Source organism: Petaurus breviceps, unplaced genomic scaffold (genome assembly GCF_028583685.1).
Source record: "Petaurus breviceps papuanus isolate PSGF00001 unplaced genomic scaffold, PetGlider_PUasm1.0 90881, whole genome shotgun sequence".
NCBI lineage: Eukaryota > Metazoa > Chordata > Mammalia > Diprotodontia > Petauridae > Petaurus > Petaurus breviceps.
In genome coordinates, this window is record NW_027187369.1 from 14,160,864 (window position 1) to 14,183,458 (window position 22,595).

At 41.1% G+C, this 22,595-nt stretch overlaps 1 protein-coding gene across 5 annotated transcripts in view; it reads right to left on the reverse strand.

Moving 5' to 3' along the window:
- Nucleotides 1–1,435: 1,435 nt before the first annotated feature.
- Nucleotides 1,436–22,595, reverse strand: part of FGF13 (fibroblast growth factor 13) — a 520,706-nt gene continuing 499,546 nt past the window's right edge. For all 5 annotated transcript variants that reach the window (XM_069074163.1, XM_069074160.1, XM_069074159.1 and 2 more), the window contains 2 exons: nucleotides 7,318–7,516; nucleotides 1,436–5,919 (listed from right to left, as the gene is read on the reverse strand). In XM_069074163.1, the coding sequence (XP_068930264.1) occupies nucleotides 5,780–5,919; nucleotides 7,318–7,516 (339 nt within the window). In that variant the 3' untranslated portion in view covers nucleotides 1,436–5,779. The remainder of the gene's footprint in view (nucleotides 5,920–7,317; nucleotides 7,517–22,595) is intronic.

Genomic DNA, 22,595 nt, shown 5'->3' on the forward strand with positions numbered 1-22,595 from the left:
AGTGAAGCTACTTTCCATGGGTCAAACAGCTAAGTAGTGCTGGAAGCAGAATTTCTACTCAGGATTTCCTTACTCTAAGTCCAGCATTCTACTCATGGCACCACTTCCACAGGAAAGCCAATGATATAGAGGTACATGCCAAAGAAGAGGGAAAAGAAGGAAAGGAACGCGACTTGGTAACAGAGGGTGTCTGAGTAATGAAAACAGTAAGAAATCAGGACTGAGAAAACACTTTATTCACTGGCTTCAGTTATTAAGGATCAACTTTCTGAACTGAGGTAATATAGTGGGAGAGGAAAGAGCTCAGTAAGAAACCCACAGCCTCCCCACTGTGGGATGAAAGCCAGGCTCTGTTCCTCTTCTTGTTAATTGTTCACATATACATTTCTACATAATGATTTACTGGACACAGAAATCTATGCTTCCAGGCAAGATTCATTTAGGCCAGGGGAGGAAAAGAAACCGTTAATCCTAAGGGGAGGGAATAAGATCTTAATCTGTCCCAGGCTAATAAGCCAAGTTGGGAATGTTCATTTGCTCATAGTCATTTCTCCTATGCTTGATGTCCACTGTGGAGAGTATCTTATATATTGGATTTGTAAAGAAATATACCTATATTGCAATAGATTCTGAGCACAGAAACAATACAATTCAAGCATCTGGATCAAAAATTCTAGGCACTGTAGGGTCTCTTAGGGGTCCAACTACAATGAAATAAGCTGGTGTTTGGTTAGAGAGATAAGGTCATTTACCAGTGTTAGAGGGCTTGGGTTCAAATTTGGGCTCTGCCATTTGTTGGTCATATGTCTTTGTCTAAGTTCCAGTCTCTGAGAGATAGTGGCAGGGTGTATGTGTGTGTGGGGTGGGGAGGGTGGTGTTTGGAGAAATGCCCCAGCTGCCTAAGTGTAGTGGGATATTGTGAGGATCGATGCACCAAGGACAGGAGATTTCTATTCAAGCATCTTACACATGGAGGGGATGGTGAACATCTATCCGCCAAGCACCATTGCCAGTTACGGACAGCTGACTGGAGGGTCTAGTTCTCTTCAATGTGACTCTGAGGGGGAGGGACCATTCTTCCCTGCCCAAAGGAGAGACGCTCAAATGTGAAAGGGATGGAGGAATGTTCCCAAGACTCAGGAAATGTAGCCTTTGGTGAAGCTGAGAGGGTAGCCCAGTGCCTGGAAAGAAAGATGCATGGCACAGTGGTAAGTAAAAGAAGCCAATAACCCCTAAGGTAATTAATTGTCTGTTTTGTACACAGGGCTCTATGCCAGGCATTTCTGCTAAGCAGGAGATGTAGGACTGAATGAAGAGGGCTTTGCAAATGTATTTGTACTTTATTCATCATGCTAAGAAAGAGAAAAGTTTCCTGTTGTTAATGCAGACTGTGTGTGTGTGTGTATTTACAGCATTGACTCAGTCACACAACGAATGCCTTTGAATTAATGCTTTATTCAGGCTGCTGTTACTCACTATGCAACACAGACAGTTAGAAAGTCATACACTCAGAGCCAACAGGCCAGGCCATTAACCAACAACAGTTGAGCTTTTTACTAGCCTGGATGCATTTTTTTCTTACTGTATTTGATAACATTACAGAATTGAAAACAAGTTCTTACAAGAGTACACACAGCTATTTACATCACCAAATAGACATGGCATGGGCACATGCAGTTGCCCTTTTTCAATACTGGGCACCTTAGAGTACAGGATTACCATAGAGAGAAGGGCATTTTCACAGGTCAGGGAGCTCTTTCATCTACTTGACCATCCAATGCTCTCTTTGGGCTGGTCCTCTGGCCAAATATTTTGCAGCATTCCCAAAGATCTTGAGCATCCCCTGAGCCCTGAGGGTGGGGGAGTGGGGGAATGGTGGGACTTTGTGAGTGTGGAGGATTTGTCTATTTCAGCTAGGGTGCAAGAAGAGAAATCAGATTGGAATTTGGTGAATTGGTTTTGATGCCAGAGATTGAAAACCGGGTCTAGGTTGTATGTTGTTGAGAACCTTACTGCACCATGACAGAACACAAGTATTACAAACATCCTCAAAACACACTCAAAAGAGAAGTCAGAATAATCCATAACAATATAATGTACTCTTCTGGATGCTTTATTAGAATATAGGAGACAAGAAAAATCAAGAACATTAAGCATTCCTTTGAAGTCAGCATAGGAGCTGATTCATTTTGTCCTAAAGAAACCAACACCATATAGCAAGACATACATTTATCAGGTTATCATTTCCACATTATTTTTACAGATTTGAACAAAGTTCTACAAAGCAATAACACATTAGGAAAAAAGACCAGTTGGGATAGATAATGAAATATTTAACACCAAAACACTACTTCAGCAGGGTTGGGATTATCTTCATCAATGCCAGGGGGCAGTCAGCACTTAGAAACATCTCTTGTTAATACAGCATGGGCTAGAGAGTTCCCAGCGTAACTCAGAGGGAGCCCATATTGGGTGGGGGGCACACTGTGGGCTTTGGACAAGAGTCCAGTATGGCAACCAGATGTTTCTTTCTAGTAGAGTGAAGCTAGGCAAGACAGACCATGAGACCTTGCTCTTTGTGTATGGAATTATGGTCATTAATGCAGAAAACTGGATTGTAAAAATGTTTACGTATTTTAGATGCAAATGTCCAGGCATCTCCTCAGTGAGCCACTTGTTTCTGTAAATAAAATTTACAATTACAGAAGCAAAATGGTAGGGATGTGGGAAAGGTTTTCTCTTGACTAAACTCTAGTAATATGGATCTTTGAAGGCAAGAAGACCTGGAATTTATTCATTTAAAATGGGAATGGAAATGCTTTTTGACCACTTGTGTTTCTTCATGCTGAAGTCTTCTTGTTCTCTAAGACTATCCAACCAAACTGATCTAGTCAGTTCCCATGAACTCAATAACTCGTCCACACACCCTTACATATCATCCCCCTTCTCATACCCATTAACAACTAGTACAAATGGTTAGAGACTCTAATTAAGTTTCACATTTGAATATTTGAAGAATGGATGCTTGGAAAGGTTTGGAAACTTTGGGTCAAGGTTTCCTCAATTTGGAACACCTTTTCTTAGAAAAATCACCAGAGCAAATGTTGGAACTATGGTCCTGTGCTGAGGGTGTGTGTATATGTGTGGGGGAGAGTGGTGGTCACAAAACTCTTTTGGACTGAGCAAGTTATGAAAAAATCACTGTCCTTCCTTCCCAAGTGTTCCCTCCTCCTCCTCCCTTCTGATCCTGCAGCATCCTTTTAGGTCTCACTAGTGATGATGTGTGCATTCTCACATGGCACAAAACCAACTAGGAAACCATGGGAGTGAATGAAAAAGAACATAAATTCTGGACATTTGTGTTATCTTCATAGATGTTGGAGCTGCTTGAGGGAAGCAATTAGAGGTTTTTTTAATTGTTGTTTGGTTTGGGGGTTTTTTGTTTTTAATATTTTGTACGGTGCTTAAGACAGTACCATGCACATGAAGGTTCTCTGTGTCGGGATGGTGATGATGAAGGCAAATGAAGAGTATGCTGTTGCAGACTATTGTGTAAGGGCGTGTGCCCACAGTGTGTTGGTCAGAGTTTTGGAAACCTTGGTAACAAAGACAGTATTCAAGCTTCAGCACTGCTGCTTTTGGAAGGGTCTTCCAGAGGAAGCATCCTTCCTGAAGCACTGCGCTGGCCTGGGGATTCTGTATTACAAGACTTGCACTGAGCCAGAACAATGCCTGGCTTACTCAAACCTTTATGCTTAAGCTACCCTCAGAACTAGCACTTGCTGACTGAGCGGCAGCAACAGTTTAGTAGAGGCCAGGAAGCTTTGGCCTTCAAATTCCTGTTTTGTGGGGAGAAGAAGTGGGCTACTTCCCTCAACCCATCTCAACCCAGGCAGAAACAAAAGCAGCTTGTGCATCTACCAGTTGGTTTGAACACTGTTGCAGATGCATACCAGGTAAAATTTTCTTCAAGCTCTGGGGTAATTGGGCAGGTTAGCTGTCTAAGCTTGTCAGGCTGCCCTGAAGAACCCCTACACATGCCCCCTAGCCAAGCTCAGGGAGACCAAGAGCTCTGGGGCGATGATTGAGCAGGTTAGCCAGCCGGCAAACCTACAAAGTGAGCTAAGTGGGTAAGAGGGCAACCACAGGCCAGAAGGCGCTGAGATTGAATCGGCCCCCTCCCAAATGTGCCTGCATGGGCACGCTGCTTGGGCCTTTGTGGAGCCCTGAAAAGCTTGCCTACATCTCCATCCCACCTCTCTAGTTATTCACCATCTTCCCTTCTTACAGCAGAAGCTGTTCCAAAAAGGGGGGAGGGAATGGTTTCTTTCTCCCTTGCCTTGCATGACTAAAACTCCGAATGTGATTACAGACTAGTCTCCAACCTAGAATCCAAATAGAGAATTTGCTCAATTAACTAGTTGTTTAGAAAAGGACATCTTAATAGAAACAGTTTATTCAGAGCATGTGTATAAATATACATATATATTTATAAGGGATAACACATGCCTCTTTTGTACAAGACAGACAGTTGGCTGTCTAGAAATGCTCCGCCCAGTTCGGGAGCACAAGATTCAACAAGGATTAATACACAGAAATCAGACACGTCATGCAACTCGATGCCAAGACTCCCACTTTCTCCCATGCAACAGATAGGGTGAGCTAAATGGACATCTGACTAAATGGCAACACTTTTCCAGTAGCAGTATAAGTATATTCGTTTGAGAGCTAATCTGTCCATAGACACGATATTCATAGGTCCAGTACATTGACAGGAGGACTTCTACGAGTGAGATAGTTCTCACCAAAAGAAAAACTAAACAACACCACGACAACACACTAAATGACATCACTTCATTCCACAGTTTCTGTCTTTAGAATAGAAGCCACGATAATTGTTTTGCACATGTTTACATATGTCTACACTGGCGGATTGCTGTTAACCTTAATGTTATCTTCCACTGACCAGGGGGTGACGAGATTTCTACACATGAGGGTCAACACAAAAACTTGACCATGGGGCTAAACAAACCTATAAAAATGTATTGATCATCATGTGTCAAAATCACCACGGAAAACTTAAGCCTGAGATGCCGACTCAGTTCCAACCCTGAAGTAGAGTTTGATTTGAAAGACGCAGAGCAAGAGAACCATTTGAATTTGGAAATGAAAAAAAAAAAAGATTGCGCTATTCTAAATGAAAGCAAGAGTTGGATCAAGCTTAGATAGAAAAACAGTAAGCAAAGAAAAAGACAAGAGAACTGATTCATGGTTGGATTGATTAGTTTGACCCAATAAAAGTGGAAATTTTTGAGATTCCCCTTGAATAAAAATGGTCTTTTTTTCCCCCTTGGTTACAAAGCAAATTCCTATCAGCAGTGTGTGCTGTTAAGTGTGGTATGGTATAGTTTGGTTTGGTTTGGTTTGATTTGGTTTTCCACCAAGCATAGGTAACCCCAGGGGTAGGGGACAGGATAAGAGGCTGTGGAAAATGGGGATTGGGATATGGATTGTCCAATTTTTTCTTCCCCAAAAGATTGGGTTTTGTTGGCTAACCTGGGCCTTGTGACATGCATGAGCATATCATCTACATTACCTAGCTATATCCACTGCTAGTCAGTAAATATAGTGGCTGATAAAAAGGAAGGGGGGGGAACCTATGCATATTGGTGGTTTTTATTCTAAAATTGGCCATTTGGATGAAAGACCGCCATTAAGAATTCAACTGCATCCGGAGGTAAGGTTCCAGTATAGAGCACTTGGACTTGCCTTAACCTGGCTACGTTGATTCATTAGGACTCATGGATTTGCCACCTCCATTTAACACTCCGGAGACACTGCGGCTTTTGGTGGGCGTGCCACTTCCAGATCTGGAGAATTCTGTGAGATCGTGAAGGGATGGTTCTTTGTACATAGCCACTGAAAAGCACAAAGAGACAGCAGGTGAGGTCTGAGCATAGGGAGGGGCAGGCCTCAGATTCCTCCCTCCCCTCCCTGGTAACTACCTCCTGGGCTTATCTGGAATGTCCACAAGGGCTTCAAACCAAGTGCTTTGGAGTAGGTAGTAGCTCATGCTGGGAAAAATCAACCTTAGTAGAAGACACAGAAGATTTGGAGAGGAGGTCCTTAGATTTGATTTTCTCAGACACCATTATGTTCTTTGCTAAGGAATTTTGGCTAATCTCTTCAACCTACATCTTTCTTTTGATAGACAAAAGATAAATGGCAATACTTCTATTCCAAAATATTAATCAAAAGGCTCCTCAAGTAAAGGGCTCTGTCAGTGAGGCTTGGCATACTACAACATTTAAAAATAGTTAATCACAAATTCATATGAATACTGAGAACCACATATTTAGAGCTAGAATGGACCTTAAAGGTCATTTAATCCAGCACTGTCATTTCACAGTGGAGGACAGTGCAGTAAGAGAGATCTGTGAGACTTGCCAAGGTCACAAAAATTATAATGATAGAGGCAGGCTTGGAACCCAGATCTCTAGACACCAAAGTCAGTGGTTTTTCCCCAAAGCACTAAAATTCCTTAGGGAGTTAATACAAGTCTCTGAAATCTCAAAAGCATACTTTTTGTGTTCATAGGTCACTAAATTAACAAAAAACAAAAAAATTAACCAGAAACAGACAAACTGTTCCTGATGATTGACATGAAGTAACAATTGATCTTAAAAATCAATCAACCTAAAACTGCGCAAAGCCAATCCAGATGCCATTTATGTGAATCTCTTGGTGGATTTTTTTGATATAACAGTCAATGCAAAAGACACTGACAGTAAATGTCACAGAATCAACAATTAAAACAACTGGACCCCTATTTATACAATTGCATTAAGGAATGAGGGGTTGTATATCAGTGACACTTCAGGATAACAAACTATCATCTGTGTTGCCTTAAAGTTAAAATAATGAAATTTAGAAGAAAAAATCACTGTAGTATCCCTTCCTCTGCCTTCTTTAGTAAAGGATATGGAGCATATTTAAGCAAAAAGATTGGAATTAGTGCCATTTGTTCCAGCTGCTTTGAGGCCTTGCTTTGGTCCATATGTTGCCTAAGTAACTCCTAGAAAGGGATGCATGGCCATGGTTGGAAGCATGAAGTGTGTGCTAAGAGTAGGTGTGCAGATGTGCCCACGATTACCTTCATGGTTTCAAGTGTTATACAATGACATTGACATTTTCAGGAAATGGCCTAGCATGGGAACAATGTGTTTTACTTTCAAAAATGGAATTTATTATTAATGAAAGTACTGTAGGTTTTGCAAATGTGATGTAAATCCTGAGCTTCTGGAAGACAAGATTTACCTTTCAGTGGTTTGGGAAGGAAGTGTGCTGCCGGCTTGTTTTTCTTCACATGGTTTCCTTTCATTATTTCTCCTTCTTTGTTAAGCCCCAAATACCATCCTCTGCCCGACTGCTGCTGTCTATATATCATTGATGAATACGTCACATAATAATTTTCAAATACCGACTCTTTGAACTTGCATTCAGGGGTGAAATGTTCCTGTGAAAACATAAACGACACACACGTGGTTAGACATTCATCTAAAATCATTTAGCATTCATTGTGCTGCAGGTGGTCCTGTGCTGCCTTGTACCTTTAGAAATGAAACACTAGTGATATAAACATTAAACAAATAGTAAACTGGAAAAGAAAAATAAGACAAACAATTTTGTGATAACAAGAAAATTTCAAGTGATGTATCACTGACCATCAACCAGCTGTCTCCCTACTTGATAATGGGAACTTTTCACAACTGAAAGCAATACTATTCCATACAAATAGAGAAATACCCACACATTCTCTAGAAGCACATGTGGGGAAAATGTCAAAGCTGGGACAGAACATGCAATTCAATGCTCAGGGTAACTTAATGAATTCCAGTCAAGTAAAAGTATGCCCCTTTAAGAGATTCTTAAAGCCTTTGCCCCTGATGACCACAATGCACATCTGATGAAGAAGGCTGCAGCCCAATCCAGGAGAAAGGGGTCAAGATTTAGAGCCCGAGGACCCAACTTCAATCTTGGTTCTGCTACTTTTTGCCTTTTGAGCTCTTTGTGGGCCGGGACTGTCTTTGTATGTCCCACTCTCAGCAAAGTAACTGGTACACCGAAGGGGCTCAATAAATACTAGTGACCTCACTAACCTTAGACCAATCCCTTACTCTTCTCCTGGGCCTCAGTTTCTTCATCAATAAAATGCAGGTGTTAAGTAGAGGGACTTTGAGGTTCCTTCTAGCTCTGGACCTAGGATAGTATGACTACTGCCAGGATACAAACTGTTCTGATGAGATTTGTCACTGAGATTGTGTGAGCCCTAAATGAAGGGCAAGCTTGGAGCCCAAGAACACATTCAGAAACATTCCATGATACAGTAATAATGACAACACTATCAGGGCTCCACATTCGGAGTCTGTCTTTGGAGCGAAATTATTTAGTAAGATGGAAGACCATTTGACTTCAAACAGGGGTGGGGAACATGTAGCTTTGAGGCCACATGTGGTCCTCTAGGTCCTTGACTGGGTCCAAGTTTTACAGAACAAATCCTTTTACTAAAGGGATTCGTTCTGTGAAGTTTGGATTCAAAGAGCCGCACTTGAGGACCTAGAGGGCCATATGTGGCCTCAAAGCTGCAGATTCCCCACCCTCGATCTAGACATTCAATAAAAGGTGACTTTCTACATAATATTCCTCTTCACAGTTTAATTTTCCCTTCTCTCCAACCCAGAAAAAATTCCCAACAGCTCTGCCTCTTTAAATCTTTAGAGAAAATAACTGGGTGCTTTATAATCCCAGAAGACAGAAGTGGATGCTATCAGACATTGATACCATTGACATTCATCATGATTCTATGTATTTAGTGGGTCCAGAGATATTTTGAGGGGAAAATCACCTCTAAAGAAATAAGAACCAAAAGTAAGGTATTGGTCAGGTCCATTTCCCAGCTTTTAATTTTTAGGACTTCAGATAAAAATTTAGGGGAACAGATATCCCTTCAAATAATCTAAGAGACAAACCATGAGTACAAAAGGAAATTCTGAAAATCACTTTGTCATTTACATGGAAAATGGCTGAAACTGGGAAGAGACAAGGAAGCCAACTAGGAGGTCACTGCAGTAGTTCAGACAAGACGTGATGAAGGCATGAAATAAGGTGGTAGTTGCAGAAGTAGAGAGATGGAGACATATGTTTATCATGTTATAGAGGAAGAAATGGCAAAGTGGGGCAGGTGATTAGATATAGAGAGGGAGAGAGAGGGTTTAGGAAGACACTGAAGTATACAGTATTAAGGAAGTTTGGAAGAGGAAAGAGCTTAGTAGGGAAAGGTATTCCTGTTATATGTATTCATTATGTATATGTATATGTTGTCTCACCTACTAAAATATCAGCACATTGGGGCGGCTAGGTGGCGCAGGGAATAGAGCACCAGCCCTGAAGTCAGGAGGACTTGAGTTCAAATCCAACCTCAAGACACTTAACACAGAAACTAGCCAGGTGACCTTGGGCAAGTCACTTAACCCCAATTGCCCTGCCTTTCCCCCTCCAAAAAGTCAAAAAAAAGAACATCAGCACCTTGAGGTGGGCATGGTTCCTACTTTTCTTTTTGTTTCATTTCCTAGGAATGGCACGTGGCACATAAATGGTTCCCATTTGTTTGTTCATTAACAGGCAGAGATAGAGATAGATTTTTAGTCTTCTGGCTCTTTCCCATCACTGTTGCTCTAAGTAAGTGCTTTGCCATGGATAGATGCTCATGCTATATGGGAAAACAACATTATTTTTCTTTCTTTTCCCATCCAAAAATGTGTTGAATCCAATCATTTGATCTGCAGATTAACCAAGGAGTGGGAAGAGTAAAGTGAAGCACTTAAGAGCACCCTGGTCCCAAAGCGATGCCAGGCAAATGCAGGGACCCTGAACATGCATCTCCCCGTCTGAAGCTTATTCTGAAACATTCTGCCTCCAGCTCTCCCAAGCGAGCAGGGAGGGAAGGCTACCTCCTTGAGCAGACACAGCCACTTTGCTCTTGCATGCACAGAGGTCCTTGGGGAACTGTGTATACTTTCCTGCTCCTCCCCGCATCCCCTGGAGAGTCAAGTGACAGTCCTGAAGAACATGTGTGTGTAAGAGACACAAAAAGCATACAGACAGTCTGGGGCACGGCTCAAGATGGCGGGATGGAGGAGCACTTGCTGAACATCGAGCACTATGCTCTGTACTTAGGAGGCTCTCACTGAATACTTGATTCAAGTAGATGAAGAAATGCACTACTGAGCCTCTAACATTTCCTGATTCAGTCCCTAGTACAGGTACAAAGAAAGAACTTGGCAGGACTTAAAAACAAAAAAGAAGATAAAGTTGTTTATTATTTGGTGATCATGCCCTTCTTTCAGAGGAAAAAAGTCTAATTTCTCAAGAGACAAATCTTTCTTTAAAATCTTTATTTCTTGTCATCAAGGCTATTGCCTTTTAAACTTTATAATTTCTTTTTGAGATATATTGAATATTTTATCTAAGGAATCCATAAAATTTGAGTTACAATGATCACATTTCAGATAGGAAAATGGAAGGCCTAACATGCTGGTTAAACTAAGAACAAAATCAAACACTCCCCTTCCTTGTTTATTTTTTGAATGATGGGATGACAGTCATTTTGAGATTGGAATCCTGGGATCTGACAGAAAAAATGTGGAACCACCTCTAGAAGAGGGAGGCTTAGGTTGTTAAATGAGAGCATACAGTATAGGGCTTGAGCTTCTCCCACCTGGAGATGTCTTTGACTAAGTAAGTCCACATTAATTCATCACCAAACATTGGCCTATTTAGAAGATTACCATCTGGAAAAAGACAGCAGTTACTATTATTGGGCAGAGATAAAGATCTTGTTGACTACTAGTCCAAAATTCTAGTCTGACTAGACATCCTAACTTATGGTGGCTCTATCACACAGGCTTCAGGGTAGAAAAAAGAAGGCCCCAAATGCCATAGTATCCATGTACAAGCAATGATGATGATAAGTCATGGTCTTATCAAGGGCATGGTTAAATGACTACTTGGCTTGGGTAAAAAAGGGGCATACTGGGACACAGCCCTGGCTCAATGTGGCTCTTGCCTATTAGTTATTCCTCCTTATCCTCTGGAGGCCACCATTTGAGACTCCAGTTCAAGAAGCCATTTCATAACAACATGTTCCTTGCCTATTTTCAAAAAAACCTTAATGCACAAAGCTACCCAGGGAAGACTGTCTGGGTACCTCACTGGGAGAGGCAACAAAGAAGGATTAAAACAAATGGTAAAACCAGCTCTCAGAAGTGCTCCTTTTTCTTAAGCCTTAGCTGCTGGTTGCAGAAGTCACAGATATGGGCAAAGAGGAGTAATGAAATACTTTCGTTTGAGATACTTTTTAGGTGAATGTGGAAATGTCAAGGAAAGGGTAAAGTTCTAGGAACCATGGCAACATTATTACTACATGTCTTGGCCCTCCTCGGTGATATGACCTCAAAATCCTAATTGAAGCTGATATTGAATGTTATATTTTCTAAGAACACATACAAAAGCACTAAGTTAACACAACAAATTAGAAAAAAAAAGTATCTACAGAAGAATGAAAGGACAATTGCCAGTGGCTGTAGGGTCTCACAGATTTGGAGAGTTGAGATAAGAAACTATGGGTAAGATCAGGAATTTCAGTTATCATTCAATTTAAGTCAACAAATGTTTATTCAGTGCCTTGTAAATGGTTTCCTCTAAGTCTTAACTAAAATCCCATCTTCTACAGGCAGCCTTTCCCATCTCCTCTTAATTCTAGTGCCTTCCCGTGTGCGTGTATGCGTGTGGGGTCTTCTCCATTAGACTATAAGCTCCTTGAGGGCATGGACTGCCTTTTGCCTTTTTTTTATTCCTAGCACTTAATAAATGTTTACAGATTGATTTATACTAAATGGTAGTTCCTATTATGTCAGATGCTAGGGACAACACAATGAAAAATACAGTCTCCCTTGAGGAGCTGACAGTCTAGTAGGAAGACTATGTACGGTATGTTCAGAAATGAATGTTCTGTGTATATATTATCTCTAAAGAGGTACATTCTACACAGTAACAGCCACAATGTGCAATGACTGATTTTGATAGACCTAACCCTTCTCAGCAATGCAAGAACCTAAAACAATTCTATAGAATTCCTGATGGCAAATGCTATCCACATCTAGAGAAAGAATTATGGAGTCAGAATGCAGAGTGAATCAGACTATTTTCTTTTTTGTTTTGTTTTTTCTTTCTCTTGGTTTCTCCCATTTTTTATAATTCTTCTATGCAACCTGACTAATGTGAAAATGTATTTAACAGGAATGTATGTGTACAGCCTATATCAGATCGCATGCTGTCTTGGAGAGGAAGAGAGGAGAAGGGGGAGAAAATTTAAAACTTATGGAAGTGAATGTTGAAAACTAAAAATAAATAAATAAATTGAGAGGGGAAAAAAGGAAAATTCCTATCCAAGTTCACATATCCCCTAAATCTTAACCCAGTTCCTAACAAGGCATCCATAGAGAGATTTCAAAGCATCTGTGAACTTGGATAGGGGAAAAAAAACTTCATCTTTATTTTCACTAACCTTGGTTGCCTTTGTAATCTTTTGTATTTTATGCATGTGTAGATAAAATAAATTTTGTCTAAGAAGCACAAAAGACACATTCAAAATTCTCTAGGAAAATTTCAGAGCTTGCTTTCACAGCTGGAGGGGGAGGAGGATTGTTAGTTTACTTTTGAATTTTCCTTTAAGGAAGGAGGCAGGTATTTCAATTACATGTGACTACTTGGAACAAAACAAGACAAAAGCAGAGAATTTAGGGCTCTGAGCTGAAGAAGGACTTATGAAGGTGATTTGGACAATTCGGGAAATATGAAGAAAGCCACATGTTGATAGATGGGGGAAAAGAGGAGGAAGCCAACTGGAGTTACAGATAAAGAAGAAATTTCAGAGCTGAAGAAGGAAGTTGGGAATACAAAAGAAAGGAAGCAGAACATATATGTCAAGGCAGAAATGGTGCTGAGATGAGGAGATAGATGAATACCAAAGCTTAAAACCCCCACAAGAGCTACTAACAAGAACAACAAGGGACTGAGAAAACTACAATAGCATCATAGAAGGGAATCATGAGCCTACCCTGTGAACACACCAACAGACAAGTATAGAACTTAGCATTTTTTCTAAGGTGGTTAAAAAAACTGCTTATGGAGGAACACAATTTAAGGAGAACATCAGATCATAGATCATTTGTGGGAAGGGTCCTGAGAGCAAATTGCTTACAATTCCCTCATTTCACCAAGGTAGAAACTGATGTCCAGAAAGGGAAAATTATTTAACACCATAAATATAGAGCTGGAAGGAACTAGAGAGGGCATCAAGCCAAATCTCAATATTTTATAAACAAGTAAATTGAAGAAGCAAGAAAAAAAGTAACTCAGGAGAAGAGGGTGAGATTAAGAGCTAGAAGGCTCTCAGATGCCACTGAGTCCAATTCCTCATTTTACATGTAGGAAGATTTTGGAAGGTGCATGGGAATTGGCTCTTTTGATACCATTCTAGGTATCATGCATGGATGCTCTGCTGAAAACCTCTGAGAACTCCAAGGACACAGTTGACTCAACACTTACTTGCCATATGACTAGAGATGATGAAGCTAGCCCTTTATTGGCCACTGAGTAAGAAAATCTCATCACTCAGTAGATAAATAAAAGGGACTGACTCACTATCTGGGGCCCTCTTCTTTTCTTGTCTGCTGAGCTTAGTGAGAATCCTTCCCTCTTCTCCTTGGAGGAGTAGAGGGTCCATTACTCTTTCCCCAAACTGACCAAATGGTGAGCTTCATAGAAAGTTCCAGAGAAGCTGTATCCCTTTATCACAGATCACTGGTTAACGGAGTAGTTATATATTTTTAAATATATAAATTGTTATTGATGACTTTTTATGTCAGTTATATCTCTAACTAGATACTTCCTACAATTCTTCCCAGAGAACCATCCCTTAAAATAAAAAAACAAAAGAGGAAGAGAAGAAAAGTTCCATAAAACTAATCAATATATCATAAAATCTAATGTTATATACAGTATTCTTCACCACCTGCAAAAGAAAATAGCAGAAAGGAGTGGTACTTTTTCATGTTTTTTTTCAGGTCAAGTATGTTCATTACAATTTTGAAGCATCCATTTTTTATGGTTTTGATGTTGTTGTTACATATATTTATGCCATTGTGTTGAATGTTTTACTGGTTCTGCATACCTCAATTGGCACCAGTTCAGATAACCCCTGTTATGTTTCTCCGTATTCATCATGTTTGTTGATTCTAACAGCACACTAATATTCCATTAGGTATGAGTACTACAATTTGTTTATCCATTTCTCAAATGATTTGAGTTTTTAGTTTCCATAGTTTCTAGTCCTTTAATGTCACAAAAAAGTGCTGTGATAAATATTCTGGTAAACATGAGACATTTCTTTTTGTAAGTGACTTTCTTGGAGTAAAAACGTGACAAGAGAAATCTCTGGTTCAAAGTGCATTTTAGTCACTTTCTTTTAAGTATCCACTTTCCATAATCCTTATAATAGTTATGTTGTGATTATTCGGTTTCAAGTCTTATCAAGGTGTATGACTAATCTATATTGTACTTAGTACCTTCCTACTTACTAAAGGGAGAACTATAGCATAAGAAAAAAAAAACCTAAGTTTCAGTATTTTTTCTCAAAATTCCTGTTTGGAAATGTAAACAACCAAAGGGAAGGAGAAAAGGAGCTTGGCCACTTTCATGTCAGGACAACCTCCTGCAGGACTAACCTCAACCACAGCTTGCATCAGCCCAGGGCAGAGAAGATACTCCTGGGAGAAACAGAAGGCCTAGTGGCTGAGTCTGCTGGGCCCAGCAACCTTTCTAATTGTTAGATTTTGATGAAGAAACCGAAATTCTGAGAGGCCAAGTGACATAGGATTAAAGGATCATACACTGTTAGCTAGAAGGGACTTGAAAGCTGATTGACTCCAGCAATGACATTTTACAGATTAGGAAATTGAAGTCCTGAGAGGAGAAATAACCATGGGGTCAAAGAATGATAGCTGAATGAAAAATAAGTCAATCTAGGCCAGCCTCATTTTACACTTAGCGGTGGTTGTGACAAAACTAGGAATGTCCTTCTGGGGTAAGTCCCTTCTGTATATGACAGACCTCTACTAGAAACTTCCAATGATAAAAAGTACACAAAGAACCTAGTGCTGATAAAGAATCAAGCCCTTCACTAGTCATGTGCCAAAACCACTGTACATCAAAATAAAAGGGCTTGACCATTCATTTCCTAGAATGTTCTTTTCCCATCAGCTGAGCAGAGCAGGAGGCAATGAGATTTTCCCCTGGGACGATGGAGGAAGGCCTGGTTTCCTGAACTGACTCAGGCAGGAAAAGTTAACTTGGCATAGCTGAAATTTAAAACATTTCTGTGGGCTTTGGCTAGCCTAAGGAAACTTTGGAAGACACTGGAGACAAAGGCGATCACAAGAATGAAGGGTCTTGTGCTTTTAAATAAGGAAATAAGACATTCGTTATTATCAGAGGAGCAACACTCAGATATTAAGAAAAGGACTTGACCTGTCTTTCACTGAATTTGTTTCCCATCAACTAAGCATAGCAAGAAACTAAGAGATTCATTCTATGGTTATCAGGCACGAAAGACCCCTTCGCAGCCCCAGGTAAAAAATGGGGTTTGTGCATTCATGGTGTGTGCCTTGATGATCCTGAAGAAGCTTCTGGGGACACGAGGGACAAGATGGCTGCGAGGCTGAAGGACTTTGTGCTTTGAGATGAAGAAGCAAGCCTTTAATTAGCAGCAGTTGTGCAAAATGACTCAACTACCAGAAAAAGGGCTTGACCCGCCATCTCTCCATGTGTTCTTTTCCCATGAGCTGAGCAGAGCAGAGCAGGAATCAATAACAATCTCCCTGGAATGGTGGAAGAAAGCATAGCAAGTTTTGCTGTCTCTGGAAGAAACAGAGAATTGCATAGATATAGAATGTAGTCCACATATGAGGCACTCGGTGATCTTTGAGGAAATATCTGGGTACATCAAGGACAAGATGGCTGACAAGGACCTTGTGCTTTGAGATGAAGAAGCAAGCCTTTAATTAGCAGCAGTTGTGCAAAATGACTCAACTACCAGAAAAAGGGCTTGACCCGCCATCTCTTCATGTGTTCTTTTCCATAAGCTGAGCAGGAATCAATAAGTATCTCTCTAGAATGGTAGAGGAAGTCATAGAATCCATCAATATCTCAGGTAGAAATAAGGAACTTCATCTATAAGAAATATATATATTTTGGGGCCATACTGGGCTGGAGGAAACCACTGAGAAAACCAGTGACATGATGGCTATAATGCTGAAAGGCCCTGTGTGCTGAGATGAAGAAGCAAGCCCTTAATTAGCACAAATAAAAATCAATTACTAGTGAAAGGACTTGACTATCTCTCCATTGTTTTCTTCTTTTCTTTTCCCATTAATTGAATATAGCAGGAGTCAATGAACCTCTCCACGGAATGGAGGAGAAAGACCTAATACCCTCTGCTGTCACAGTACAAAATAGAGAACTTCAATATACAAGTCACATAATACATATCTGGAGACCTTGGTGAGCCTGAGGAAAGTCCTAGGGACCCCAGTAACATGATGACTCTCATGCTGAAGGGTTTTGTGTTTTGAGATAAAGCAGCAAACTTAGCAGTTTTAAGACCACTCAGCTATTGAATAAAGGGCCATCACCCAGTGTTTTCTCAGAAGTGAAGTATCCCAGCAATAACTAAGTCTCTCCTGGAAATGGCAGAAAAGGCCTGATACCCTTCTCTGTCACAGGCAGAAATAGGGATCTGCACATACATGGCATCTCAAAGATGGAATCCTTGCTGAACCTAAGGAAAATCTAAGGTATCAGGGACAAGAGGGACTGATGCTAAAGTACATTGTGCTTTGAGACCAAGAAGCAAACTCATGACCAGCAGCTGAGTATTATCAATCAACTATAAATAAAAGGGCTCAAGCCACTATCTCTATCTTTTTCCTTGAGAGATGAACACAGCCACAATCTGAGAACCTCTCCTGGAATAGTAGAGGAAAGACTAGCATCCATCTATGTCCTACGTACAAATAGGCAACTAAACACTGAACTGAAACTGGCATCCAAAACATATCTGGTGGCCTTATGAAGCCTGAGAAAAATGCTGGGCACATCAAGGGTAGGATGGCCCCAAAGCTGAAAGACTTTTTGCTTTGAGATGAAGTAAGCCCTTCCTTAGTATCTGAGTAACATCACTCAGATATTACAAAAGGGTTTGGCCCACCACCATCTCCTGGACTCTTAAATTATTTTCCCTATCAAGTAAGGATAGGAGGAATCTAAAAGTTTCCTTCTGTAGGCCTGGTGCCCTTCCCTAGTCCAGGCTTAAAAAGGGAAACATACCTACACGATCTTTAATACATATTTGGGGCTTTGGTGACCCTGGGATAAATTTCATGGACATCTGGGATTAGATGGCCCCAAAGATGAAGAGCATTGTGTTTTAAGATAAAGAAGCAAGCCCTTCATTTGTAGCTAAGATAACTCACTGACAAAAAAAGGGCTTGCCCCGCCATCTCATTTTTGCCATCAGCTGAGCAGGGCAGAATCTAAGAGCTTGCTTTTGGTGACACCAAGAAGAGGTTACTGCCCTTCCCTGTCCCATATGGAAATAAAGAACAACACAGATATCATAGGGCCCTTGTAAGCCCAAGGAAACTTTGGAAGACCCTGGGGAAATGATGGCCCATCTGTGGAAATGCCTTGTGCCTGAAGATAAAGTAAACCCTTGATTAGCATTAAGATAACTCATCTACTAAGAAAAAGGCTCAACCTACCATCTTCCCAGTGTTTTCTTTTCCCAAGAGATGAGCACAGTGTGAATCTAAGAGCCTTTCCCTGAAATGGAGTAAGAAGGATTGATATCTTTTCCCTACAATAAGCTGAAATAAGCAATGGCACACATATGGCACCAAAAATATTTGGGGGCCCAGGTAGGCCTAAAGAACGCCAGGGGATGTGAGCAAGAAGATGGCTCCAGTGCTGAACAGCCTTACATATGAAGTCAAAAAGGAAGATCTTTATTAATGACTGAGTACAATAATAAGAAAAGAGGCTGCCCCTCCATTACCAAGTGTCTTTGTTTCCCATCAGTTGAGTACAGGTTGAACCTCAGAGCCACATTCAGGAGGATTTTAGCAGAGACGGGAGCCTTTCTCTATTCAAGGAGGAAAATTGGGAACTGCACAAATAAGGCATATTAAAGAGTCTCAGAGAGATTAAGGAAACGTCCAGGGATGCCAAAGTGAAGATGCTTCTAGAGCTGAAGGGTGTTGTGCTGTGAGATGAAGGAGAACTCCCTTTCTTTATGGCTGAGTAAAAATGGCAGGGGCTTGGCTTGGCTTGCCTTCTCCATGTTTCTTTATTTCCCATCAGTTCAATAGAACTTGACTATCACAGTCTTATTTTGGAGGAATTGTGGAGGGGGAGTTATCTTACCCAGTTCAAAGGAGAAACAGGAAACTGAACATATGAGGCATCTAATACATGTTAGATGATGGCGAGCCTAAGGACTACTTGCAGATGATGCCTCCAAAGCTGAAGGGTGCTGTGCTGTGAAATGATGGAGCAAACCCTTACTTTCTGTCTTAGTAGCATCTCTAAGGCAGAAGGGCAAGGGCTAGCCCCGCCATCTCAGTGGGTCTTCTTTTCCCATCAGCCACTGCAACTCAGATCTTCATTCTAAAGGAATTGGGCGGGGGAAAATGTCTCTTACTCTTCCAGAGAAAAATAAGGAGTAACATTGGACATCTAATACAGGTTTAAGGGATCGGCAAATCTAAGGACTATTTGGGGATGACAGTCCAAAGTTGAAGGGTATTGTGCTGTGAGATAAAGGAGCAGTTTCTTCCTTTCTGCTTAAATAACACCCATCAGAGAGACGAAGCGGCAGCAATGTGGTGCAGTGCACAGAGTATTGGGTCTGGAGTCAGGAAGATCTCAGTTAAAATCTGGTATCAAACATTTCCTTGCTACATGACCTGTGCCAGTCACTTAATCCCTATTTACCTCAGTTCCTCATGTACAAAAATGCAGACAACACTGGAGAAGGAAATGGCAAACCACTCTCGTATCTTTGCCCAATAAACACCCATGTACAAGTCTATGGGATTATATAGAGTTGGACATGATTGAACAACAACAACAAAATAAGGTAGATGGATAAGGGCTTTCCTCATCAAATGAGTACAGTTTCAGTCTCAGAAGCCCATTCTGGAGGTTTTGGGCAGGAGAGGACGCTCTTTCAAAGGGAGAACTGCATAAAGATGGCATCTAATCCATATTTTGGGTTCTTGGTGAACCTAAGGAAGGTTTTAATGATGGTAGGGAAAGAATAAGTACTGATCTGAAGGGTGTTGGGCTGTGAAATGAAATTAAAAACTCTCTTTTGGTCTCAGCACCATTTCTCAGTTGGAAAGGAAACTCTATGCCCTATCAAGTGAGTGGATCTTCCTATAAGCAGAGCAAACCCTGAAAACAAGAACATCATTCTGTAGGCGCTGGGCAAGGGTCTTTTCTCTTTCTGGAATGAAATAAGGATCTGTACATACAAAGCATCTAACATAGATTTGGGGACCTCACCAATCCTAAGGAAACATTTGGGAAGGAGAGAGTCAATACATGTCTAAAGTAGAAGGCTGTCCTACAATAAAATGAAAGAGTAACCCTTCCCTTTCTATCAGTAATACTGACCAGCTAGAATGGTTAAGACCATCGCTGGCCATCTCATTGGGTCTTCCCTTCCCATCAACAAAGGAGACTGTGCATCTGAAAGCCACATTCTACAGCTTTAAGGCGGAGCGTGTGCCCTTCAGGGCTCCAGGGATAAATGCATACAGAAATTGCATACAGAATATATATAAAACACGTTTAAAAAATCCGACGAGTTGGAAACCTTTTGATGATGAAAGGGGACAGATGACTCCAGCGCAGAAGACTGTGGAGTTATGAGATGAAGGAGCAACCCCTTCCCTTATATTAGATTTAGATTTATCTAATATATTGGCAAGGGCTGGCCCCGCCATCTCAGGAGATCTTCCATTTCAATCAGCTGAGCATATCTTCCATATCCAAGCCTCATTCTGAAGGTTTTCAGCAGTGGTGGAAGGCTTTCCCTGTAGCAGAAGAGAATGTAAAACTACAGACACAAAGAATCCAATATATATCTAGGACCCTTCAAGAGCTTAAGGAACTTTTCAGCAATGTCAAGGTAAACAGGACTCCAGAGCTGAAGGGGGTTGGGTTGTGAGATGAAGGAGCAATCCCATTCCATTCTATTTGATTCTTATCTATCAGATAGATGGGTAAGGGCTTGCCCCGCCATCTCAGGGGGTCCTTTCCCGTGAACTGAGCATAGACTCCGTCACAGAGCCTCACTCATTTGGGAAGATTTGGGGCAGGCACAAATGTCCTTAAAAAGGCCAACAACACATCCAAGACATATAATACAGGTTTGAAGATATAACTGGCGGTGAGAGTAAAGACGACATCAGAGTTGAATGGTGTTTTGCTATCAGATGCAAGAGCAAACTCTTCCTTCATATTAGACTAACATTTACCTAATATTTGGGTAAGGGCTTGCCCTACCATCTCTCAGTGGCTCTTCCTTTTCCATCAGATGAGCATACTTCATACTGGAGGTGTCAGGTAGGGGCCAACAACCTTCATTTTCCTGGGGTCTAATGAAGAAAATGCACATGCAAAGCATCTGATACAGGTCTGGGGACATTGAGGAACGTAAGTATTCTCTGGAGATGACAGGGTCAAGAAGGTTCCAAAGCTGATGGGTGTTGTGCTGGGAGATGAAGGGGCAATTCCTTCCACTCTAACTAATAAACATCTATTAGTTAGCTGGGTAAGGGCTTGCCCCGCCATCTCAGTGGGTCTTCTTTTCCCATCAGCGGGGCAGAGCTTGCATCTCAGAACCTCATTCTGAAGGTGTTGGACAGGAGCCGATGTACTTCACTTTCCTGGATGAAAATGAGTAACTACACATGCAAAGCATCTAATAAAGGCTTGGGGATATCAGTGAGCCTAAGAGCTACTGGGGGATTACATGGCTCCCATCAATAGAGCATTTCAGAACTTCTTTCTGGAAGTATTTGGTATGGAGCCAATACCCTTCATTTTACAAGGAAGAAATAAACAATTATACCTGAGAATTATATAATTATACAATGAATCTATATTAAGTTTGAAGATGGTGGCAAACTTAAGAATTATTCAGGACAAAGGAAGCAAGATGCCTCCAGTGTTTAAGGGTGCTATATTGTGAGATGAAGGAGCTATTCCTTTTCCTACGAAACAGATTAAAACCTACAGTAGGTCCTCCTTTCCCATCAGCTGAACATCAGAGAACCTCATTCTGGAGATATTAGGCAGGGAAGTCAATGGCCTTCTCTTTTCTGAGAAGAAATAAGCTTTTATACATACATGCAATGCATCTAATAGTGGTTTGAGCAAATCAGCAAGCCTAAGAACTATTCGGGAATGATGAGTCACAAGATGTCTCCAGAGCAGAAGGGTGTTGTGCTGTGACACGAAGAAGCAATACCTTCCTTTTGATCTGAGTGACATCTATCGGAACAAATGTTAAGCACTTGCCCCTCCAGCTCAAGTGGGACCTTAATTCCTATCAGCCCCAAACTCAAAGATCCTCCTTCTGGAGGGATTGGTCAGGGAGGCTGATGCATTTCTCTTTTCTTGGAGGAAATAAGCCACAATGTACCTAATAGTGGTTTGAGCATATTGGCGAGCCTAACAACTATTTGGGAAAGATGAGTCACAAGATGTCTCCAAAGCTAAAGGGTGTTGTACTATGAGATGAAGGAGTAGTATCTCCCCCCCCCACTCAACAGATGAACACCTATTAATCATTCGGGTATGGCTTGCCCTTCCATCATAGTGAATCCATCTTTTTATATCAGCAAAGCATCCAAGAAACTCATTCTGGAGGTTTTGGTCAGGGACCAATGTGCTTTTCTTTTTTGTGAGAAAATAAGCTATTATACACACAATACATCTAATAGCAGTTTGGAGCATGTCAGGCTAGTCTAGGACCTATTTGGGAATGATGGGTGCAAGACTTCTCCAAAACCAAAGGCTGTTGTGCTATGAGATGAAGGAGCTATTCCTTCTCCCTCTAACAAATTAAAATCTAAGTTAGTTGGCTAAGGGCTTGCCCCACCATCTCAGTGGGACCTCGTTTCCCATAGATTGAACAGAATTTTCATTTCAGAACCTCATTCCAGAGGTATTGGGCAGGGGAGGCTGGTCGGTTTCTCTTTTCTGGTAGGAAATAATCCACAATGTATCTAATAGAAATTTGAGCATATCAGTGAGCCAAAGAACCATTTGGGAAGGATGGGGTGCGAGATGACTCCATATCTGAAGGGTGTTGTGCTGTGAGATGAAGGAGTAGTACCTTCCCCCAC